Here is a 25,806-nt window from a genome sequence, read left to right as displayed (position 1 = left end):
TCTTGCCTATAACTGGCCATGATGATAGTAAACAAGTGTTGAAAGTTTTAAAGCTTTATCTCAAAAGACTTTGTCAAAATGTGGACTGGTACGAAAAACTTAACCCAAGGTGTGACGCCGACGCCGACGCCGACACCGACGCCATGGTGAGTAGGATAGCTCTACTTATTCTTCGAATAGTCGAGGTAAAAAGCACTATGAAACGATTATTAATTTGACTGTTTTGAGTAAGTGAATTTGATTTTGACAATCTGACAAGCAATTTGACAATAGTGAGAGGTATGACACAAAATGCTTAATACGATCTTTAAATACCTAGCTGTTTCACACGTACTCAAACTTCTCAAACTTCTCATACATCTCAAATCAAAGAAAGACGGCTTTTTGACACTTATTGGCGGCAGTCGATTGTGTTACATTCTGTAATTATGCAAGTTAAAGTGCGAACTGTTTGTACAGCAATTATAACACCTTGCGACACTAAGAAATTTTCCGCATTCCTTTAATTTCTGAGTAAAAAAAAAAATAAAATATGTTTTTAGGTTCTTTTATGTAAAATAAAAAGCTTAAATTTTATTTTATCTTTCAAGTTTTTATTAAGTTTAGATTTATTTTAAACAATGTTTACAATGATGTACGGATCTGTCCGGATTTTATCCAACCCCGTAAACTGTCATGGCGTCTAGTAAATCGAAAGCAGAAACAACCGTAATTCAAATTGCAAGTACGGCATTGAATTATAGTTATTCGTAATTTTAATGGTCTGAAATGAATATTTACGATATATTTTATTGAAAATAACCGATATTCATTGACAAGCCGCCGAAATCGTTATCTGTTTAGCCACTTTGTTCTTTCGTGACAGATGCACCTAATTTACGAGTGCTACGGCCGGAAAATTTGCCCGAAAAAAAAATCTGCTGGCAATGTTCTGTCGTATAAGTCGCAGGAACTTTTTCAGACAGCAAAATGAGTAGAAAAAGTGCGACCTATACACACCAAAATACGGTAAACAAATTTTCAAAACATAAATTTATATATCTTATCTACTGTTTCAGATTAAGGGTATATTAGAATTGAAATAATCTACTGCAAAAGAGTGCTTTAACACTATTTAACCATTCGGGTGGTAATACGTATACGTCGTACAGTCCTCGTGAAGTTATTACACCCGACACATAACCGCCAATCATGCATAGTGTTAAAACACTATTATGCTGTAAATTATTTCTTAAATAATATCAGAGAGAATACGTCACATTATCCTGAACATTCGACTTATGATCTTGATAGATCGACTTATCATCCAAACAATAGATGTAGTATCTCAATTTTAACTTTGACTTATAATCCAAGAGTAGACATATTGCTTAAGCACTCACTAAAATATTGCATGTTTGAAATGATTCTTTAAAAAGTTCGATATTGTAACTTGAACATTGGAAGTCAAGAGCTCGATTTGCATATGCTTCACTGCTTGATGTAATAATTCAATACATTGAGATGACCGCGTCGGGAATCAAACCCCGGACCGCCGCGACAATAAAGACGTTTTCCCATCGTCGTAACCAGTAGCGCTATAGCAGAAGTAGTGACTAATAATTGCAAAATATAGATATTTATAATTGAGACAGTTTACCTGGAGTAAAAGCGTGACAATCGTTTTTTGATTTTCATTGTAAAAAGTTATTTAGACAGCAAATTCTCATGTGTTTCCATATAACATAAAGTTTGTCAGTAATTAAGTTTTTTAAAAAGCCTTCATAAGAAATACAGCATTTATTTCAAGATACATAAAAAAAAATTTAGTTGTCGAACGATCTGGAGGCATGCCACTTTAAAGTTCTTACATTAAATTTGACACTTGTTGAAATATATCAGATTTTTAACCATTGCATCCTAAATATGTTTGATGAGAAGGGGGAAATGAAAATTATTAAAATCTAATGCCTAAAAAAAAAAAGAGATAAACTTGCAGAAACTTATTATCTCTGTATCTCTGTAAGATGTGGAACATTCTTTCCTCGCAAAGAACAATGAAAACAGTCAGAGTAAACAAATCAAATGAAGATATTACATTATGCATATGGAATTTGTATTCTGAAAAAATCCTGGACATGAGATACATGGTGAAAAAATCTGCAACAGGTCTGTAATTGTTATGTGCTATATATTACTGACCAGTGTAGGGGCCATGACATTATCAGTTACATTAATTGCCTGAAAAAAGATAGCATGCTGAGAGCAGAGGAACAGAAAATTTTGGATATCTTGGCAAAATTCCTAGGACTGTAAGAGCTGAAAATCTAATTTTTGTCAAATCTGTGCTAAGACCACCTTTAATCAGAGACAACTTTACTCACCTGGCACTTTTATATTTCATACATTTATAGTGTATTTGATAGAAGAACAAGAAATTGTACGAGTCAAAGAGTAAGAGGAGTTCCTTGAATGATGGCAAAATGAAAAACTTGGCTTTTTGACAATGACCTTGAAACTTTGGGTCTAGTACATGTGCATGACAAATTCTCATCATAACAACTGCAACAATCTTGAGAGCAAAACATCATTTGTTATGGGAAAATTTGTACGAAATAACATCAAAATCCCTTGATAAATAGCAGAGTTACGGACCAGACAAGAACAAGCCCAGTAAATCTTTTACCGTCAAGTGCAACCTTGTTTTTTTTGTTTTTTTTTTCTGGGTTTAACATCACACAGATACAATTATCGGCTGTATGGGGTTACCCTTTGTGCATCATGGGCTGGCAACCTTGGTAGAACTACCGACCTACTGTAAGCCAGTTGGATGGCTTTCTAACATGAAGAATACCACACCACAAGCGAGGTTTGAACTGAACCGATATCAGTGAGCAACAAGTGATTTAAAGTCAACAATCTTTTCCATTTGGCCACAGAGGCTCCTTCTATGTGGACCTTGATCTTGGAACAACCTAGTCTTGGTTTTGAATGAGACACACTAGTTATAAAAAACCTTCATTCCACATAGTACTTAAATTCTTTGCTAGATGACATAGTTATGGACTGGACAGATTATTATCTGATGTAAAACAAAAGGTCATTGGCAGCTTATTTTCCTGTCTTTTCAGGCCCAGGAAAAAGAAAAACTAATCATTTTTTAATATAAACCACATTTGGCACTCCAATGTGTAGTCTTTGTAAACACATTTGACTACAAGTAATACTGTTCATATAAAATATAACCTGATGTATCTGAAACTAAACACGCTCATACTTTAGTACTCTATGCTATACTTACATAATTGTATCCGACTGTGGCATACACTATGATACAGGAGAATCCAAACAAGATGAGTACAATCACCAGAGCAAACAGGAGGCCAGAGCACATAGTGAAGTCAATCTACAACACAACATATGCATAGTCTAAGCTTGGTTTTGGATTTACTGAAGTGACTAGAATTCCAAATTAATTCAAGAATATATAACTTTTAAAACATATGCTGAAGTTTTGAAGTATTCAGAACCATTAAATTATATTATTCAGTCATAATTCAATTTTATTCAAAGTTCCAATATGCTTTTAGACTACATGTCAGAAAGAAATACAACAGATGTCCAAAAAGAGAATATGTATTATTACATGATTGGACAAGAGCACCGCTATGCTTAACAAAATGCACCTGAAAAAATGTGCCTATCAACCTTGAGAATCATAGTTTTGGTTTACACTATGAACTGGACTGTGAAGAAAGCATATAGTTACAACACTTTTAAAGTGCCATTTCAGTGTGTTTCTTAAGATGTGCATTTCCATAAAATTGATTCCAAATAACAAAATAAATATCCCACTTGTACCTCATTTAAATTTTGATAGCCCTTAAAACAGTAGTTTTGGACAAAACACAATTTTACTCAACAATACTAAACAACTTCACGCACTATATCATTATGTGGTAAACAATTTTCTGACTTTGCCACTGTAGCTGTACTGGTGGCAAGATGTAATCAGTTAAGAACATCACTCCTTTAACTTACCTTTGTCTGAATCGCAAACAGGGAGATGGCCAGGCATACAGCGCATGTGATACCTGCTGCTACCATTACACTGTTGGTTGTGTAGAAACTGAAAATACAAATTTGTCTCCATATAACAGCTAAATTCAAGGTGACATCAAACAAAGAACACATGGCTTGCTTGTATGGTTTAACATTATGTCAGAGGTTTCAAGATAATATAGTTTGTAATATACAGTACTTGCTGAATTATACTACCTACAAATGACATCTACTCTATTTCTGTTTCCTTAATGTATATTGGATAATATTATCCCTTACCCTGTTAAATTTCTATAATGAACTTGTCCATCTTTCAATTTGGACAGTACCATTATCTGTTAAAAAGGATGCTTACAAAAAAGATACGGACTCAATGGCGAACAGTGCAGATCATGATCAGACTGCATGGATGTGCAGGCTGATCATGATCTACACTTGTCGCAAAGGCAAAACCAATCCAATCATGTCCAGCATGGTAAGGGTTATAAGTGATGATGTGGAACAACAGTTTTAAGTCTAAATCAAATCCATTTAGTAAAAACTGAGACAGAGTGAAAGTGCACCTAAACTTTAACCTGAAATTTTAAGCAAAAAGGGGGATTATTCATGTAATATTGATGCAAGAGTTATAACCCTTGTGTCATAGGATGTGGGTGATGATAAGGAAAAATTATTTTGTGTGTGATCATGAAAGTGCAACAAAACTTTAACCACAATGTGGATGCAGAACGGACAATGCCATGTTTGCATTGCTGAGATCCACAACACCTTAATATCCTTATTAACAAAGTCAGCCCTAATGTTCTTAGACATGGAAGATAATTTAATGAGTGGAGGAAAGCAGAGTCTCTAATTCAAAACCTTGATGCTCCAAATTCTAAGCCAGCCAAGTGTGGAACTGAGGCTTGAAAACTGGTCACAAGCTCCAGCAAACTGTCATCAAGTATAGTTCACATGACGTGAAAACACTCCCTTTAAGATCAATGTCAAATAACAAGGTTCAAACTGAATTTTTTGTCACTATATTTAGTTAAAGGAAAGACAGTACTATACATTACCTGCTGATGGTAGCCACCATGTACGTAAATGCCAAGGTCTGAAATAAAACAAGAGGACCATGATGGTCCTGAATCGCTCACCTCTTCCCACATGACCCAGTTTTGAGTATGACGTCGTTTTTTCTATTATTTGACATAGTGACCTAGTTTTTGAGCTCATGTGACCCAGTTTTGAACTTGACATAGATATTATCAAGATAAAAATTCTGACCAATTTTCATGAAGATCCATTGAAAAATATGGTCTCTAGAGAGGTCACAAGGTTTTTCTATTATTTGACCTATTGACCTAGTTTTCGAAGGTATGTGACCCTGTTTTGAACTTTACATAGATATCATCAAGGTGAACATTCTCACTAATTTTCATGAAGATCTCATGAAAAATATGGCCTCTAGAGAGGTCACAAGGTTTTTCTATTTTTATACCTACTGGCCTAGTTTTTGACCGCACGTGACCCAGTTTCGAAACTGACCTAGATATCATCAAGGTGAATATTCAGATCAATTTTCATGAAGATCCATTGAAAAATATGGCCTCTAGAGAAGTCAAAAGATTTTAATAATTTTAGACCTAATGACCTAGTTTTTGATAGCAGTTGACCCAGTTTCAAACTTGACCTAGATATCATCAAGATGAACATTCAGACCAACTTTCATACAGATCCCATGAAAAGTATGGCCTCTAGAGAGGTCACAAGGTTTTTTTATTATTTGACCTACTGACCTAGTTTTTTAAGGCACATGACCCAGTTTCAAACTTGACCTAGATATCATCAAGGTGAACATTCTGACCAATTTTTATGGAGATCCATTCACAAGTATGGCCTCTAGAGAGGTCACAAGGTTTTTCTATTTTTAGATCTACTGACCTAGTTTTTGACCGCACATGACCCTGTTTCGAACTTGACCTAGATATCATCAAGATGAACATTCAGACCAATTTTCATACAGATCCCATGAAAAATATGGCCTTTTAGAGAGGTCACAAGGTTTTTCTATTATTTGACCTACTGACCTAGTTTTTGATGGCATGTGACCCACTTTCAAACTTGACCTAGATATCATCAAGATGAACATTCTGACCAGCTTTCATACAGATCCCATGAAAAATATGGCCTCTAGAGAGGTCACAAGGTTTTTCTATTATTTGACCTACTGACCTAGTTTTTGACGGCACGTGACCCACTTTCGAACTTGACCTAGATATCATCAAGATGAACATTCTGACCAATTTTCATGAAGATCTCATGAAATATATGGCCTCTAGAGAGGTCACAAGGTTTTTCTATTTTTAGCCCTACTGACCTAGTTTTTGACCGCACGTGACCCAGTTTCTAACTTGACCTAGATATCATCAAGATGAACATTCAGACCAACTTTCATACAGATCCCATGAAAAATATGGCCTTTAGAGAGGTCACAAGGTTTTTCTATTATTTGACCTATTGACCTAGTTTTTGATGGCACGTGACCCAGTTTCAAACTTGACCTAGATATTATCAAGGTGAACATTCTGACCAATTTTCATGAAGATCTTGTGAAATATATGGCCTCTAGAGAGGTCACAAGGTTTTTCTATTTTTAGACCTACTGACCTAGTTTTTGATGGAACGTGACCCAGTTTTGAACTTGACCTAGATATCATCAAGGTGAACATTCTGACCAATTTTCATGAAGATCTTGTGAAATATATGGCCTCTAGAGAGGTCACAAGGTTTTTCTATTTTTAGACCTACTGACCTAGTTTTTGACGGCACGTGACCCAGTTTCGAACTTGACCTAGATATCATCAAGATGAACATTCTGACCAACTTTCATAAAGATCCCATGAAAAATGTGACCTCTAGAGTGGTCACAAGCAAAAGTTTACGGACGGACGGACGGACGCACGGACGGACGCACGGACGGACGACGGACACCGCACGATCACAAAAGCTCACCTTGTCACTTTGTGACAGGTGAGCTAAAAATACACAGATGCTGATAATCGTCTTTAACTTTTTCCTTGTAATTTAATACAAAATTATATATAAAAACAGGTATACAGGTGTGCTAAGAGTCAAGACAGTCAAGTAAAACACCTGAGTTCTGGTATCCAATGTCAGGTACTGAAACATTTTTCTTCCTGGTATAAATGCTTATATAGATATAGTTATAAATAAGAATTTTAAACCAACCAACAAACTAAAGAACTTACAGATGGGCAGCGTAAGTCCCCTTTTGGGGGGTGTAACATGTAATGAGTATATACATGTAACAAGGTTTTGTTTTCAAGTTATTGTTGTACAATTTTTTTTTAATTCATGTCATTTCAATAACAACACTTGTTTCACCAGATTTGCATGAACTCAATGGTATATTTAAAAAAAACAACTCAACATATAATGTTCAGCTTTCACTTTTAACATTGCATTAAACCCAACATTACAAATAAAACAGAAACTTTGCTGAAACAGTGATTTATTGTAGACCTTTAACTATTAAAAAAACATCTTACAGATGTGGATGCTTTAACTTGGCAAGGACAAAATCATGGAAAGAAAATGTAATAGAATCAATGGCTTCAAGAGAATACTTACAAAAACACCAAGGCATATCAAATTTCCCGGGTGCTTCCTCCTGAAATGTAAAATAATTTTCTTTAATATACAGAGACTAGAAGTTAAGTATACTATTTAAACTGTTAATAACAAAAGCCATGTGTAAAACAGTTATGCCTACCATGACGGCCTGTTGACAGTGAATGAATGTGTAAATTACAGTCTAATATTTACGTATCCCCAAAACACTGGATCATCTACATGTTTTGACAGCAGTTCAGCCATTCTTTTTTACAGAATGTACATAAAAATATTTCCAAACAGTTTGTACTATTTAATGCAAATCCCCTTATAATGATTATTCTACTATAAATGAAGATAAAAAATAAAAAAATTTATTTATTACAATATTTTCTAAGAGCACCTAGCACTTACCTGACAGAAGGAATGCAGATGAGGACAAAGTATGTCACAAAGAATGTACCACTGAAATACAAATAAAAACAAACAGTAAGTGCCAGTTGTTGAGAGATGAATATCTTTATGTATATACTGGCAACTAGACTTATTTCATGCTAAATAATAATGAAAAACAAATGAAGAATTATGCCGATATTTAACAAACTATACAGACTACTTTCTAAACAGATCTGAATGTCCATGTCAGGTTTAAATGAACTCACTTGAACTAGGATCTTATTCTATAATGCATTATATTTTGATCTAAAATTTAGAGCCAATGTAAAACTTGTTTGTAATTTATAGAACTGATAAGTACATGACAAATGTCTATTACCTTTACTGAGATAGTGAAGAAATAAAAAGGCTTATAGAACTTTTTAAGATTTTCCCAGCCTGAACAATATGGCATTAAGTTGTTGTGTGTGATGCTGTGCAATGCATGCGAAGTTCCACGGGTAAAATGGGCAGAGCTTGTTTAAAATCATATAAAATCATCCAAAAAACAAGAGCTGTCACTAATGGTGACAAATGCCCCCGCAGCACCTTGACCTTTGACCTGGTGACCTTGACCTTTGACCTGGTGACCCCAATGTCAATAGGGGTCGTGTACTCAATAAGTACTATCAGCATGTGAAGTTTGAAGGTCCTGGGTGCAGTGGTTCGCGAGTAAAGTGCCTTCATGCAAAAAGTTACGTTGTGACGAACGAACTAACGGACGGACAGTTGAAAACTAATATGCCTCCCATAAAAAGAAGAAAATTTGTTTAATTCATTGCACAATCAAAATATCTACCAATTGTGCCAAACCACTCATGAAAATATTACATCTGGTGTTCACATAGTAGAAGATTTTTCAATATTACTCTGAAACAAACAAATACCCTTTACAACTTCATAATAATTTGTGCTTTATTCTTTTATGTTTCAAAAACTCCTCTGAGTTTCACAACTGGCTTGAACAAGTTTGGTAGTGGCTAACACAAACAAGTAAAATTCTGTTATTTTGAAATTGGGTAAACTTTTATATAGATACAGGTACCACTCCATAAATATAAAACAGTGACTTTAATCTCTCATTCTCTGGTGGCCATGTTTTTACAAACTGGAACAGCCACGGAAGGAACATTTCTACAAAACTTTTTCAAAACTGACCGGAGGTTTACAAGATTTTTTCTATAGTTATCTCTGATAGCTTGATTTTTAAAGTCTGAATACTTTTCAAGCAAGGTCCTTCATAAAAACTATTCTTGTGAAATTTCAAAATCGGTCCAGAGATTACAGGCGGAGATGTCACTGAAGGTTTTTCTATTTTTAGTTCTGGTGGCCCGAGTTTCCAATGAATTGAAACAATCTGAGCAATCTTGTAGGTATATATAAAGAGTGTCTGTGATTTCTTACTTAAAGATTCTCAAAATTTCCAGTCACATTTTAAAGATAAATCAATATAACCTGAAGGACTTCTGGTACAGGGTCACCAAAAAAAACACTGCTGTGGAATTGTTTTGAAACTGGGCTAGCCATTTCTATATGAAATTTTTGAAGTCTTTTTTTTTTCTTGGAAACCAGAATTCTATATAAGCAATCTAGATTTCAAGGAATCTGAGAGGTTCACACAAAGAATATTACTGTGAAGTTTGGTTTAAACTGTTTTGACGGTTTAGCAGATGTTCTTTATAGAAAATGTGGCTGACAGACAACCAAGGATACTCAAAGCTCACTATGAGCTCTATGTGCTCAGATTAGCCAAACAACTTGCTAAGATCAGACTTCAAAACACTCACCTTTACATAACCAGCTACTGATCATATAATTCTTATAATATATATTAAGTTCTTACAACCTCTTCCTGTTTCCATAACTACTTGATTTCGAATATATTTAACAAAACAGATGCTTACATTTGAAAATATGATACAGTGAAACAATGCTTGTTAAACACGAATGACTTAAGGAGGTAGGTTACCTTGTTACAAGGGTAAATTCAAATTAGTTGAACCGCAGCATTCTTTTGTATTTCGTGTAATATGAAGTTTTAACTGCTACACTCTCAATTTCGTTTGTCTCTGTCCCTTCAAGTTAAATTTTTATCCAGGTTTGAAGAACATGACCCTCCAAAGGTATTTCATATTGAAAGAAGAAGGAAAATACGGATATTTAACACTTTTCAGTGTATTTCAGTTTCATCGATATCCGTAGAAGTCTGCATAATTGATAATTTAACTAATATGCACGTTAGCTTTCTAATATAAGCTTAAAATGTATATGTCGCGGGGCTCGTGTTTCCATGGTAACGCATTTTCTCTCATTTTTAAACAACAATGTATAAAAATAGGGGTTTTCGACGGCCTCAGTGCTATTCTGTTAATGACCAACATGGAATATTTGGGTAATATTATTAGCAAAATACTAAGCACTTTACATGGTACCCTATTTTTCTTAAAGTTTAAAGTAACCATGGCAACAGAGATGTTTAAAATAGCTTATATCTTGCTTTTTGTCCTAATTTTTTATAAAAAGTATTGAATAAGATTATCTTTCTAGTTGATGTAGCTTTAAAACATATTATTTCTAACGTAAGTTATATTTTCGTGTTATTTGCATTTATTCAAACAAATTTCACAGCTTAGAATACTTACAGCAGTACCCCTCGTCTGGAATTTTTCATGGAAAAATCGTTCAGCATGCTGCATTTATTCTCATGGATATTGTTGAAATGAAAATAAAAAGCCGAAGCTGTGTTTCTTAAATAGATCAGTGTCAACGCTTTTAAATTTTACATTTAGATACATAGGTCACGGGCTTCGTTTCCATGGTAACATCAATTAAATTCAAGAAACCACAATTTTCTACTGAAATTGCAACAATTTTAGATCTTAGTTTTAGTACATAAGTAACAAATTATCAACGGAACCTGAAAAATAGGTATTAGAAATCAAACTGCTAGATTTTCTTATTTGAAAATGGCCGTAACAAGTAACCTTTCACCAACTATATTCCAAATAACATTGCTTATCATCATCCATTTTCTTACATTCCGCATAACATTTCAATATATCTACATAAAAGAAGCAAAATATTGATTATTATTCAAAGCAAAAGACTCATAAAAAATATTTCAGCAAATAATGGTTATTTGAAAATAGTTAAAGTAAAGAAAATGCACAGAATTACGTACTTTCAAGATAAAAGCTATTAATTTTGCGCGGTAACTGACACGTAACGTCATGACGTCAATGACGTCATTTTAAGGCAACATTGTTTTGAAGCGTTTCTGCGGCAATTTATTCATTATTTCTGCATTATTAAACCATAAAGCATCAGATCGAAGACAGGATCATGATTAATTTTCAGAAGAATGAATATACAGACACATTTAGTTTGTCGTAAACGCCGTCGTAAATCGTCACGTTAGCTTCCGGTTGGACATGCGCACATACAAATATGAAGGTAACCTACCTCCTTAAGCTCAAATCCCCAAATAAACATATTTTGCTTTTTCCTAAAAATGTTGCTCAGAGCAGACAATGGTTAACTATACACCACTTATAATTTGCCATATATATTGTGAGTGTTACTTACTATGACACATAGTAGAATGTTGTTCCACCAGGGTGTGACTGACAAAACTCCTTGATCGGTTTGCTGAATAGAAAGTAAGTTCGAGTGCAAGTGAATGACAATCAGAGCTTAACATCATTTGAACAATGTTGCAATAATCTAAAAGCAAGATGGATATTACTGCTGGTATTATGACTTAAGCAAAGTTCAGATAACACATTTTTAACAATGTGAGATGTCCGATAAATTATTCCAGTCAAAATTCAATGTCAGTATTCATTTCAATGAAATTTGCAATGCATGGCCATTAATTATTTTCTGACACAAACTATCTCCCGCATATGATTAGTAATTGTATTGTCATAAAACTTACAAGAATATATATTTAAATATCTTCAAATGAAAGTAAACTATTTAAATATGTAATGGATTTAATGAGTATAATGAATACAGGTAGAAAATCTTACACAAGAGAGAAAAGCATCGTGAATCCAAATGTAACAAACAGCTGGGTGAATAAGATCAAATAAACCTGAAAAATAGGACAGTCATATCACCCAGATTTCATTTATAATATACCATTAATGATTTAGGCCAAGGTATGTTTGTTTGTTTTGTTGTGTTCTGTGTCACACAATTTTAGGTGATATTGTCTGCCAACTTATGGAGGAAGAACCCAGGTTCTGCTCCAGGCATTATTTCAGGTATTAACAGGAACCTGTGTATATCCGCTGACATCTGTAAACCAGCTTGATGGCTTCCTCACATCTAAGAATTCTACACTCAAAGTGATGTTTCTAACCCACATCAAGGGTCTCCATGAAAAGAGCGGTTACGGTGGGTTCAAGCCTCACTCAAGGCATTGAATTCTTCATATGGGGAAGCCATCCAGCTGGCTTATAGAAGGTCGGTGGTTCTACCCAGGTTCCCACCTGTGATGAAATAATACACAGAGGGGCACCTGGGGTCAAAGCTGGAAAGTCACCATATGACCTATGAATGTGTTGGTGCATCATTAAACCCAACAAAACAAACAAACATGAGCTCGTCGAACACAAATTGCCCCCCTTGATGCATTCAGTAATTGCACAAGGAACAGAATTTATATGCTCACTGTAAACAAAAGCTCTACTGTTCTGGTTCAATCTGACCTTGACCTTTAACCTACTGACCTAAAAATCAACAGGTGTCATCTGCTGGTCATGATCAACCTCCCTATTAAGTTTCGTGATCCTAGGCCCAAGCGTTCTCAAGGTATCGTCCAGAAATGGGTTTAACTGTTCTGGGTCACTGTGACCTTCACCTCTGGTCTACTTAAACTCCCATTATACTTCATGCTGAGAAAGTTAAGTAGTTTGCGCTTAAAAAGGTAACTGCCAAGATTTTTACCGCACTTTCCCTGACATTCATATTGTTTTAAAGAAGTAAGGTTCAATTACATGTATACTTTCCTTGGAGTAGGTATGTTTTTAAGTGAATATATGCAAGAAAAATCCCACTGCTAGGCCTGAAGAATACAGCCTTCTGACTCAATAATTGCAAAGTAAAAGTGATGGAATTTATTCTACTACATGTATACAGTAATAGAAAGTAGAAACACAAACAAACCTTTCTGATAAAACCTCTCCTTATAGCTTTATTTGAAAATGACTGATCATCAAAAATGTCTGGTGACGGTGTAATCCTGTTTTCTTTAGGCTGGCTGTTGGGTTGTCCATATGCATACCCAACTGTAGGTTGGTTACTGAATCCACCATAGTTGGTTTGCGCAGGTTGTGGCGGAGGAACATACCCTGAAATATCAAAGGTAATTAAAATGCCCATGTTATTTGAAATCAATTTAATTAGAAATCATACAGGAAAGTAAATCAGTCAAAATTCATGTCATTTTTTAAACATTGACTGAACCGTTGTAATCATTGCAACCTGTTGGGTTTCTTTTTACTAAAAATACTCAACAAGCAGCTAACACCTGATGGCGTTTTGGAAGGGTTTTCCAAATTAGGTGATAATGAGTTAAAGTTCTAATAAAGGCATACAATAAATAATCCCCAAATTAACAAGTGAATGAAGTATTGCCGTGCAATACAAAGTCCCCTACTGGAAGGCACTTAATTTTCTCTACTGTTATTTATAGAACCAACAAAGGGAAGTAAGTCCTAAAAAAAATAAAAAATTATATAATATAAGTCTACACAAAAGCTCTTTACTAGGTGGAGATAGGTCAAAATACACCTAAAACTTGGATGTAACATGCATGTTGTACCACAGAAAAGTGGTCTCGATTTTTCCCTCCGGCCAGTAATAAAAAAGTTACAATATAAGCTATTTATAGTAACAACAACGGGAAGTAATTCTAAAAACCCAGGGTGCCTCACTCATGGTGGTGAACATTTGTGCCAAGTTACAACAAAATCCTCTCATGCATGAAGAAGAAATGCTCCCGACAAAGTCATTCTTGAATTTGACTTTTAAGCTCTAAGTGTGATCTTGACCATTGACCTGGTTCTTGCGCACGACAATCCATCTCATGATGGTGAACATTTGTGCCAAGTTACATCAAAATCCCTCAATGCATGAAGAAGAAATGCTTTAGACAAAGTCAATCTTCTATCTGACCTTTGGCCTCTAAATGTGACCTTGACCCTAGATGTAGGGACCTGGTTCTTGCGCATGACACTCCGCCTCATGGTGGTGAACATTTGTGCCAAGTAATATTAAAATCCCTTTAAGGATTGTTGAGTTACAGACTGGACAGAAAAAAATAATTTTTTTGGCCTCTGATTTCCAAGTGTGACCTTGACCTTTCAGCTAAGGGCCCGGGTTTTGCGCATGACACATTGTCTCATCCAGGGAAATATTTGTATCAATAGATATTTAAATCCTGTTTTGCATGACAAAGTTATAGACCAGACAGGAAAACAAGAGGACCATGATGGTCCTGAATCGCTCACCTCTTCCCACATGACCCAGTTTTGAGTATGACGTCGTTTTTTCTATTATTTGACATAGTGACCTAGTTTTTCAGCTCATGTGACCCAGTTTTGAACTTGACCTAGATATTATCAAGATAAAAATTCTGACCAATTTTCATGAAGATCCATTGAAAAATATGGTCTCTAGAGAGGTCACAAGGTTTTTCTATTATTTGACCTATTGACCTAGTTCTCGAAGGTACGTGACCCTGTTTTGACCTTTATCTAGATATCATCAAGATGAACATTCTCACTATTTTCATGAAGATCTCATGAAAAACATGGCCTCTAGAGAGGTCACAATGTTTTTGTATCTTTATACCTACTGGCCTAGTTTTTGACCGCACATGACCCAGTTTTGAAACTGACCTAGATATCATCAAGGTGAACATTCAGACCAATTTTCATGAAGATCCATTGAAAAATATGGCCTCTAGAGAGGTCAAAAGATTTTAATAATTTTAGACCTACTGACCTAGTTTTTGACCGCAGTTGACCCAGTTTCAAACTTGACCTAGATATCATCAAGATGAACATTCAGACCAACTTTCATACAGATCCCATGAAAAGAATGGCCTCTAGAGAGGTCACAAGGTTTTTTTATTATTTGACCTACTGACCTAGTTTTTTAAGGCACGTGACCCAGTTTCAAACTTGATCTAGATATCATCAAGGTGAACATTCTGACCAATTTTTATGGAGATCCATTCACAAGTATGGCCTCTAGAGGGGTCACAAGGTTTTTCTATTTTTAGACCTACTGACCTAGATTTTGACCGCACATGACCCTGTTTCGAACTTGACCTAGATATCATCAAGATGAACATTCAGACCAATTTTCATACAGATCCCATGAAAAATATGGCCTTTAGAGAGGTCACAAAGTTTTTCCATTATCTGACCTACTGACCTAGTTTTTGACGGCACATGACCCACTTTCGAACTTGACCTAGATATCACCAAGACGAATATTCAGACCAACTTTCATACAGATCCCATGAAAAATATGGCCTCTAGAGAGGTCACAAGGTTTTTCTATTATTTGACCTACTGACCTAGTTTTTGAAGGCACGTGACCCACTTTCAAACTTGACCTAGATATCATCAAGGTGAATGTTCTTACCAATTTTCATGAAGATCTCATGAAATATATGGTCTCTAGAGAGGTCACAAACTTTTTCTATTTTTAGACCTACTGACCTAGTTTTTGACTGGACGTGACCCAGTTTCAATCTTGACCTAGATATCATCAAGATGAACATTCAGACCAACTTTCATACAGATCCCATGAAAAATATGGCCTTTAGAGAGGTCACAAGGTTTTTCTATTATTTGACCTACTGACCTAGTTTTTGACGGCACGTGACCCAGTTTCGAACTTGATCTAGATATCATCATGGTGAATGTTCTGATCAATTTTCATGAAGATCCCATGAAAAATATGGCCTCTAGAGAGGTCACAAGGTTTTTCTATTTTTAGACCTACTAACCTAGTTTTTGATGGCACGTGATCCAGTTTCGAACCTGACCTAGATATCATCAAGGTGAATGTTCTGACCAATTTTCATGAAGATCTTGTGAAATATATGGCCTCTAGAGAGGTCACAAGGTTTTTCTATTTTTAGACCTACTGACCTAGTTTTTTACGGCACGTGACCCAGTTTCAAACTTGACCTAGATATCATCAAGGTGAACATTCTGAGCAATTTTCATGAAGATCTTGTGAAATATATGGCCTCTAGAGAGGTCACAAGGTTTTTCTATTTTTAGACCTACTGACCTAGTTTTTGATGGCATGTGACCCAGTTTCAAACTTGACCTAGATATCATCAAGATGAACATTCTGACCAATTTTCATAAAGATCCCATGAAAAATGTGACCTCTAGAGTGGTCACAAGCAAAAGTTTACGGACGGATGGACGCACGGACGACGGACACCGCGCGATCACAAAAGCTCACCTTGTCACTTTGTGACAGGTGAGCTAAAAATCTTATTGACCTTTGACCTCCAAGTGTGACCTTGATCTTTAAGCTAGGGTTCTGGGTGTTGCATTTATGCCATGTAATATTGTAATCCCTTGATGGATGACAGAGTTATGGACTGGACAGGAAAAAAAACCTGTTCCTTCAAGGGGTTTAAGAGATATAGAGCGGACACAAAATGGAAGGCTCAAACCTTTGACCTTGAGTTGTGACCTTGACCTTGAGCCGGCATGGCTGATTCATGGGTTCTGCACATCGTCTTGATGAGGTGATCATTTGACCCAAGTTTTATAAAATTCCTTCAAGGGGTTTAGGAGATATAGAGCGGACACAAAATGGCAGGCTCAAACCTTTGAGCTTGAGTTGTGACCTTGACCTTGAACCGACAAGGCTGACTCATGGGTTCTGCACATCGTCTTGATGAGGTGATCATTTGACCCAAGTTTCATGAAAATCCTTCAAGGGGTTTAGGAGATATGGACCGGACACGAATTTGTTACGGACGGAAGGACGGACGCAGACCATTCCTATAATCCCTCCGCCACGGCGGGGGATTAAAAAAGCCCTGTTGACCTTTGAGCTCCAATTCTGACCTTGACATTTGAGCCAGGGTCTGGGATTTGGGCATAACATATCATCTCATCATGGGGAACATTTGTGCCAAGTAATATTAAAATCCCTTCATGAATGACAGAGTTATGGACCGGACACGCAATTGCGGACGGACGGAATGACAGAATGATGGACGGAAAAGTGCATTCCTATAGTTTCAACCAGTAGGGGACTAATAAGCACTATTGAAGGATAAAGAGAAAAAAAGAAATGGACAGGTAGAAAATGAAATTAAAGAAATAAACAAAATGGATCAGGTTCAATGAAAATAAATTGGTGTAAAAAATAAGAAAAACACCATTTTCAATGTTTATATCCCTATGACCTTGACCTTTGACCCAGAAATCATTAGGGGTCATGCACACATCAAGACTAACATAAGTATGAAGTTTCAAGGTCCTAGGTGGAATACTTGTCCAGATATTGAGCGGAAACAATTTTCAATGTTTAGATCCCTGTGACCTTGATCTTTGACCCAGTGACCCCGAAATCAATAGGGTTCATGTACACATCAAGTCCAACATACCTATGATGTTTCAAGGTCCTAGGTGAAATATTTGTCCAGATATTGAGCGGAAACCATTTTTCTGTGACCTTGACCTTTTACCCAGTGACCCTATTCTCACTTTGGACCAAAAAGGGTAATAGGGGATCATTCTACCTAAGTTTCTTGAAGTTTGGATAAGTAGTTGTTGAGAAAAATGAATGAACAAAAAGATTAACATGAGACTCATTATCCCATCCATCGGCCTGCCCAGACAGCCCTAATCTACAAGTTGGATTTTTCTTCGAAAACCCGGTTAATAAATTCAGCCTTTTTTCCGACTACCCATCCTCACCCCCTTACTCAATTTCACGCTAAATTTTGACCCAAGAAATATCCTCAAATTCAAATATTCCTGCAAAAACTCTTATTACATAGTTTTATTACATATTTCTACACATCTGAAACAAAAGGCAATATTCTCAATTTTGTTATAACTGATCTATTTTCTTGTAATATATATTTTTATTAAAACTTATTTATTAAAATGAAGATTTCATTATTTTTTTTATAATAACAATTTTCCTCCTTCAAAAGGCACTGGCCTCCTTTCCGCAAAGTGTAAATAAGAGCTCTTAGAACATGAAATGCCCCCCTTGATGCATTCAGTAACTGCACAAGGAACAGAAATTGTTTGGTCACTGTGCACTGGACATTTGATGTACTGACCTCAAATCAATAATTATGGGTCATTTAACAGTCATAAGTGACCTCCGTATAAAGTGTGATCTTAGACCAAAGCATTATCTAGTTATCTGGCAAAAAAGTTCTACTGTTCTGGGTAAATGTGACCTTGACCTTTGACCTATTGACCTCAAAATCAATAGGGGTCATTTGCTGGTCATGATCAACCTCCCTATCATTGAAGTTTTGTGATCCTAGGCCCAAGCGTTCTAAAGTTACTGTCCGGAAATGGTTTAACTGTTCCAGGTCACTGTGACCTTTGACCTACTGACCTCAAAATCAACAGAGGTCATCTGCTGGTCATCATCAACCTCCATATAAGTTTCATGATCCTAGGCCCAAGCGTTCTCAAGTTATCATCCGGAAACGGTTTAACTGTTCTGGCCCAAGCGTTCTAAAGTTATTGTCCGGAAATGGTTTAACTGTTCCAGGTCACTGTGACCTTTGACCTACTGACCTCAAAATCAATAGAGGTCATCTGCTGGTCATCATCAACCTCCCTATAAGTTTCATGATCCTAGGCCCAAGCTTTCTCAAGTTATCATCCGGAAATGGTTTAACTGTTCTGGCCTTCTGGGTCACTGTGACCTTGACTTTTGACCTCGACCTACTCACCTCTTAATCAGTATGGGTCATCCGCTGGTCATGATTAACCTACCTATTAAGTTTCGTGATCCTAGGCCCAATCGTTCTAAAGTTATCTTCCTGAAATGGTTTAACTGTTCCGGGTCACTGTGACCTTTGACCTACTGACCTCAAAATCAATAGGGGTCATCCACTCGTCATGATCAACCTCACTATTAAGATTCAGATCCTAGGCCCGAGTGTTCTAAAGTTATTGTCCTGAAATGGTTTATCTGTTCATGGTCACTGTGACCTTGACCTTTGACCTACTGACCTCAAAATATTTAGGGATCATCTGCTGGTCAAGACCAACCTCCCTATCAAGTTTCACATCCTAGGCCCAAGCGTTCTAGAGTTATCGTCGGGAGACTGTTTAACTGTTCCTGGTCACTGTGACCTTGACCTTAGACCTACTAACCTCAAAATCAATAGTTGTCATCTGCTGGTCATGATCAACCTTCCCCATCAACTTTCATGATCCTAGGCCTAAACATTATTGAGTTATAATTGGGGAACTGTTTCACTGTTCCGGGTCACTGTGACCTTGACCTTTGACCTACTACCCTCAAAATCAATAGAGGTGATCTTCTGGTCATGACCAACCTCTGTATTAATATTAATGTTCCTAGGCCCAAGCGTTCATTAATAATCATCCAGAAACCGTTTTACTGTTCCTGGTCACTCAGATGACTGTGACTTTGACCTCAGACCTACTGACCTCAAAATCAATACGGGTCATCTGCTATTCATGAACAACCTCCCTATCAACTTTCATTATCCTAGGCACAAGAGTTCTTGAGTTATCATCCGGAAACTGATTGGACTACGGACCTACCAACTGACCGACATCTGCGAAAACAATATACCCCACCTTCTTCAAAGGGGGGCATAATAAATACTTTACCTTGTCCTTGAGGATACTGGTCATACCCACTATAGGCTGGAGGCGGTGGCATCTGCCCTTCATTTTGAACTTGACCTTGTCCATATTGTGTTGACATTTTCACCTGCTGCTTTTAAGTAAATTTATATTCCAGTAAATAACCTGCAAAATATATTACACAAAGCTAATTTCAAAACATTACAAAAACAAGAGCTGTCACTGGAGACAGTGCGCTCGACTATTCCGATGCTGGATAGTGAAACTGGGCACATCTGAGGAAGCTGGAGCAGTCACTGGAGTGTTTAATTACTCCAATGTGAATGAAGATATTGGACAGTAGCTTATGTCTGTGTCAAATGTATTGTACATGTACAAAATGTAAGAGAGAAAAAAACAAGGGCTGGCTAGAAATGGGGGTAAAGTGTGGTGAAGGTAATTACCGTAAATCATATTAATAAAACACCAGGTGCATTCTTTCTCATGCTAAATAACATTCATATAAAGTTTCATGATTGTACTATAGGTAACTGAATACATTTTGAGATCTATATATTTCACAAATTTCTTTAGGCCCTTTACTATGGCATGTCAAACGTTGCTATATTATATATGTATGTTATTATTATTGTATGTTTGTTACTGTTCTTCAATGTCTTTTTCATTCGATCATATTCTAAGTCTTACCATTGTTATTCTATGTTTCCTTATTCTTATTGTATCTTTGATATTGTTATTTAATGTCATGTCATTCATATTCTAAGTCTTAACTTTGTTATTCTATATGTCGTTAATATTCTTATTGTATATTCGATATTCTTATGGTAAACGTCATTATTGTTATTCTATATTTCGTTATTCTTATTGTATCTTTGATATTGTTATTCAATGTCTTGACATTCATATTCTAAGTATTACCATTGTTATTGTATATGTCGATATTCTTATTGTATGTAAATAGAATATACAACGGATTTGTATACAAACACAATCTCTCCTATATAAACAGGCTGGTAACATTGCCCGATCGGGCTTTCGACATAAAAACTAATATTTCTTGAAAAATAATGAAGATATTTCTTTCAAACTTGGCCCATTTATTAAGCATAACATATGATGCATATTAAGATAGAAATATCTTTGTTGCCTTCAGTTTTGTTAGAATAACTTCCTTTTATCCAGATTTTAATGATGCATAATTTTTGAAGTCCAAAACAAGTATGTTTTAATGCAATGCTTAAAACAGAAAAGGGTTCAATGGCTTTCTATTGCTCCAAACTTGTGCACCAATACCATTATTCTATATATTTAGGGTTAATACTTTGTTTCTAGTGCAGATGTATGAACATTTTTTTTACAACTAACATTTTTCTATAATGTTGTAACTTATGTAAGTGAAAGCACAATGTAATTATGTATACATTCATGTACTAGTCCAATAATTTAGAGCATTTGAAAGCTACTGAACCCTTTTTTGTTTTAAACTTAGCATTAAAACATATATGTTTTTTGGACTTCAAAAATTATGCTTCATAAAAATCTGAAAAGGGGAAATAATTCTACCAAAACTGAAGGCAACCAAGTTATTTTTATTTCAATTTGTATCATTTTTAATGCTTAATAAATGGACCAAGTCTGAAGAAAATATCTTCGTTATTTTTCAAGAAATGTTAGTTTTTATTTCGAAAGCCCGATCAGGCAATGTTACCAGCCTGATAAAGAGGAAGTAACTTTTAATTTCGAGTAGCCTTCAAGTAAACATCGACATCCCTGACCCAGTCCACACCCCTTAGTAAGTAAAAATGTTTTACCTTCAGCACAAGTGTCAGTGGAGCTTGGAAATATATACATGTGTTTTAGCAGTATCAATCTATTTATCTTGTGCATGTGATTTATGAAAGAATGACAAATAGCGATAAATGAATTGCGAAATAATCATTGAGTGGTAAATAAATAATTTCTAAAATTTGTCAATGGCTGAAATTATGCTGTCAATTTACCTTCTATACCTACAATTATTCGACACGGGCATTAACGTGTTTATATAATTTTCAAAAAACAACAGTCTAATTAATCCAAATACCTTCCTTGTAAGAGCGAAAATGTTTTTTTTTTTCTGAAATTGTGAAACAAGGAAGTATAATGAGGTCACATTAATATATTTACAACTAAAAATCTATATCAATTGTTGTCGTCCCCAGTTTTATACCGTACTATACCGTACCAAAGAAGTATAAAAGACCGTACATAGAAAGTATCACTTTTGCATTTTGCTTATCTGACAAATGAATTTTTAATTCTTCAGAACCACCTCATCAAAAATTTTATTTCTGAGGAAAAAATAAGATTCACTGGTTCGCGTGTACAGAAGTGTATATGGATACTGACCGGTATGTACGTCTATATATTCTGATTCTAGTTACAATATATTGATACATCTTAAATTTTGCTGCTAACAAAAATCAAATAAGATTTAATCAATGTTCCTCTTGATTGTTCCCTCAATCATATCTTAGTAGAGTCTTAACTCTTAAGTGCACACAATAATTTTCCACTTGGGCAGTATGTGACCATTATTTCTTTATAACCATTAATACATATTTATTTTATGTTTATGAATTAATTAGGCACTTATCTTTAGGCACTTATCCTTTATATATTGTTCTTGCATACTGAAGGATATTATTTTCTGTAAACCAGACAAAGCTGCGGGACCGGATAACATGAAAGCAACTTGTCCTAAAAGAACTTGAAAATGAGATAGCTCCAATTATTAAAGTTATAGTTATTTTTCCGAAAGCAAAAATCTTTAATTTCAGGCATATTGCCGGAAGTATAAACATAGTAAATGTTGGTCCCATTTAAAAAAGTGTAAACCGAGCAAAATACCGTCCCATTTCCCTTTCTTATATTTTATGTAAAGTTTTAGAGCACATTGTAGCATCTTATATCTCTTCTCATTTTATTAAATATAATATTCTTAATGAACTACAGCATGGCTTCAGAGACCGTCGCTCCTGTGAGACCCAACTGCTACAGCTTGTTAATGACATGTCTATGTCTATGTTCTACTGGTTAGCAATCGTTAGCGATTATGACTAGCAGGGATAGCTGTTTAAATAGTAAAAACATGGAAAATATGTGCATCACAAAGATAAGTAAAAGAACTATTTTACAGGCCAGGTTAAAAGTAAAAGTAGAAAGTTGAATTAGAACTGATAGAAGGGTGGCAGCTGTCCAGCAAATATTTCTAAGCTGGGACTAGCTTGCAAAGACACAGGGAGACTGTTCCACAGACGTATACTTCTGGGGAAAAGGAGTTTGCATGATAGTGTGTCTTTGAATACGGTATCAAGTAGTTCAGGTTTCTAGTTCTTCTAAGGTTACTATGGTCAACAAAACAAGGTGTTGTTGGATCTTATACAACATTGTAACTGCACTGATCTTACGGCGTTGTTCTACGGTTTGCCAGTTTAGTTCATTTAACATTTTGGGAACACTACTGATGTAACTGTAGTCATTATAGACATATCTTGCTGCAGATCTTTGTACTTGCTCTATTTTGAGGGTTAGGTATTTTTGCCATGGATGTCATATTGTGGAACAGTACTCTAACTGGGGTCTAACATAAGTTTTATATGCAACCTCTTTGACACTTTTATTTTGGGTTTTGACATTTCGTTTGAGGAATCTTGGTGAATTTTTTGCTTTGGATGTTATGTTGTTGATATGATTGGTCCATGATAGGTCTTTGCTGATGGTTGCACCTAGATATTTGGCAGAATCAGCCGATTTTAACTCGATGTCATGCAGCTTATAAGGGAAAATTACAGGGTTTATTTTGCGACTGATTCTGAGGATTTCACACTTGTCTGGGTTGAATTGCATGGACCAATCAGACTTCCAGGTTTCGATGCTTAAAAGGTCTTCATGTAGAGCTTAGGCATCACTGTTTGATTGACCGTAGACTATTGTATCATCTGCGAACAGCCTCACTTTGCCCTTAACACTTTCAGGCAGATCATTTATGTAGGAAAGGAAAAGGCAAGGTCCAATGACCGAGCCTTGAGAGACACTAGAGATGACTGGGAGATTGTCTGAATTGTGATTTTCGATGACAACCTGCTGGGTGATACCCTGAAGGAAGGACTTGGCCCAAAAAGTGACCTGTGGGTTGACACCTAATCTTTGTAACTTATGGACTAGTCTATGATGATCTACCTTATCGAAAGCTTTGCTGAAATCCATGACTATGATATCTGTTTGTTGACCTAGTTCTAAGTTGTCACTGACTTCTTAGGAGAAACTTATTAGCTGGGTTTCACAGCTGTGCTTTGACCTGAAACCATGTTGATAAGGGCTAAGGATATTAAGCTGATTATAGAAGGACATAATATTGGAGACCAGGATGTGCTCCATTATTTTTGAGACGATACATGTGAAGGATATGGGGCGATAATTGGAGGGTTTACACTTTGGACCACTTTTTTTATATGCAGGGGCAATTACTGCATGCTTCCAGTCATTGGGGACAATACCAGTATTGAGGGAGATTTGGAATATGTGAGTAAGGACAGGGGCTATTTCTAAGTGCAATTCTTTTAATAACCTAGGTGACAGTTTATCTGGGCCAGAGGCTTTGTTTGGATCAAGGTTTTTAAGGAGCTTTTCCACCAAGTCCTGGGATATGATGACCGTGGGCATGACTGACTGATTTGCAGGAGTTAGCAACTGTTTGCATGTCTGGGTGAGGCTAAGGGGCTGAGGCCGGGAAAAACTGAATCAGATTGAGTATATTGGCTTTAGCTATTGGATCTACAAATGTTTGACCTTCACTTTTGAGAGGAGCAACACCACAATTTTCTGTCCTATTTGATTTAACAAACGAGTAAACTGTTTTGTTTTGGCCTGGTTTGGAGTCAGCAGTAAAGATTATGGTGTCTAAATACTGCCAGCAGCTATGTCTAATGTCTTTTTGTATTTTTCCCTTTAAGTGTTTATATTCTTTGACCAGGTTTTCAGAGAGGGAGTGGGAAATTGACCTTTTTATTTTGGAGAATAGACGGTCCCGTTTCCTAATTTGCCTAATGATGGCAGGAGTAACCCATGGGAGACCACGACGGACTTCAGTGCATCTAGTTGGGATGTGGATAGAGCTAAGACGGGTTAGCTCATTCTTAAATGATGACCATGCAGTATTGGGATCTGTATGATTTGCTACAAGAACGTGCTTTGAAAACGTTTCAAAGTCTTTTTTGAGGCCATTCCAATTTGCTTTCTTGTAGCATTTCATTTCTCTGACCTGTTGTATAGGGCGGCCTCTGTTAACCTTTATCTCATGAAAGACAATGTCGTGATCTGAAGAACCTAATGGGGGTAAAGTTGTGGTGTTATGGACTTGAGAGGGCATGTTTGTGAGAAAGAGGTCCAAGAAAACCTCACGTAAGTTCATCAAACGGATCTAGTTCTTTTAGATTTTAGCAATTTTTAAAGGCATTTGACAAAGTCAGTCATCTAAAATTACTATATTAACTGCAAGAACATGGCATCAACAAACTATTTTATTATGGATTAAATATTTTATTATAGGTCGCACACAGTCAGTTATTCTAGAATGTGAAAAATCAACTGAAATAGCTGTTACATCTGAAGTACCACAGGGTCCGTACTTGGGCCATTAATACTTTTATTATGTATAAATGACCTTCCCGAAACCCTCAAATCCCAAGTTCGCTTATTCCAATATAATAATTATAAGATATTAAAAAAAGGTTGTAAAAAATAGATAAAACTTTGGACTTTACTCTTCCCTTAGGATGTACGGTATGGAACGGAGTTTTGACTA

At 35.9% G+C, this 25,806-nt stretch overlaps 1 protein-coding gene across 4 annotated transcripts in view; it reads right to left on the bottom strand.

Moving 5' to 3' along the window:
* Positions 1 to 22,149, bottom strand: part of LOC123561504 (protein lifeguard 2-like) — a 31,879-nt gene extending 9,730 nt beyond the window's left edge. Inside the window, exons 1-10 of one of the 4 annotated variants that reach the window (XM_045353930.2) lie at positions 22,045 to 22,149; positions 19,986 to 20,126; positions 13,267 to 13,451; positions 12,126 to 12,190; positions 11,680 to 11,742; positions 8,074 to 8,124; positions 7,678 to 7,717; positions 5,100 to 5,137; positions 4,021 to 4,108; positions 3,281 to 3,385 (exon numbers count right to left, since the gene is read on the bottom strand). In XM_045353930.2, coding sequence (XP_045209865.2) covers positions 3,281 to 3,385; positions 4,021 to 4,108; positions 5,100 to 5,137; positions 7,678 to 7,717; positions 8,074 to 8,124; positions 11,680 to 11,742; positions 12,126 to 12,190; positions 13,267 to 13,451; positions 19,986 to 20,082 — 732 coding nt within the window. In that variant the 5' untranslated portion in view covers positions 20,083 to 20,126; positions 22,045 to 22,149. Of the gene's footprint in view, positions 1 to 3,280; positions 3,386 to 4,020; positions 4,109 to 5,099; positions 5,138 to 7,677; positions 7,718 to 8,073; positions 8,125 to 11,679; positions 11,743 to 12,125; positions 12,191 to 13,266; positions 13,452 to 19,985; positions 20,127 to 21,772; positions 21,893 to 21,961 lie in introns of those variants that run through there. The other 3 variants (XM_045353929.2, XM_045353931.2, XM_045353932.2) reach the window with 3 other exon arrangements.
* Between the last annotated feature and the right edge of the window lie 3,657 nt (positions 22,150 to 25,806).

Source organism: Mercenaria mercenaria, chromosome 10 (genome assembly GCF_021730395.1).
Source record: "Mercenaria mercenaria strain notata chromosome 10, MADL_Memer_1, whole genome shotgun sequence".
NCBI classification, from domain to species: Eukaryota; Metazoa; Mollusca; class Bivalvia; order Venerida; family Veneridae; genus Mercenaria; species Mercenaria mercenaria.
This window is presented reverse-complemented; position numbering and strand designations above follow the sequence as displayed.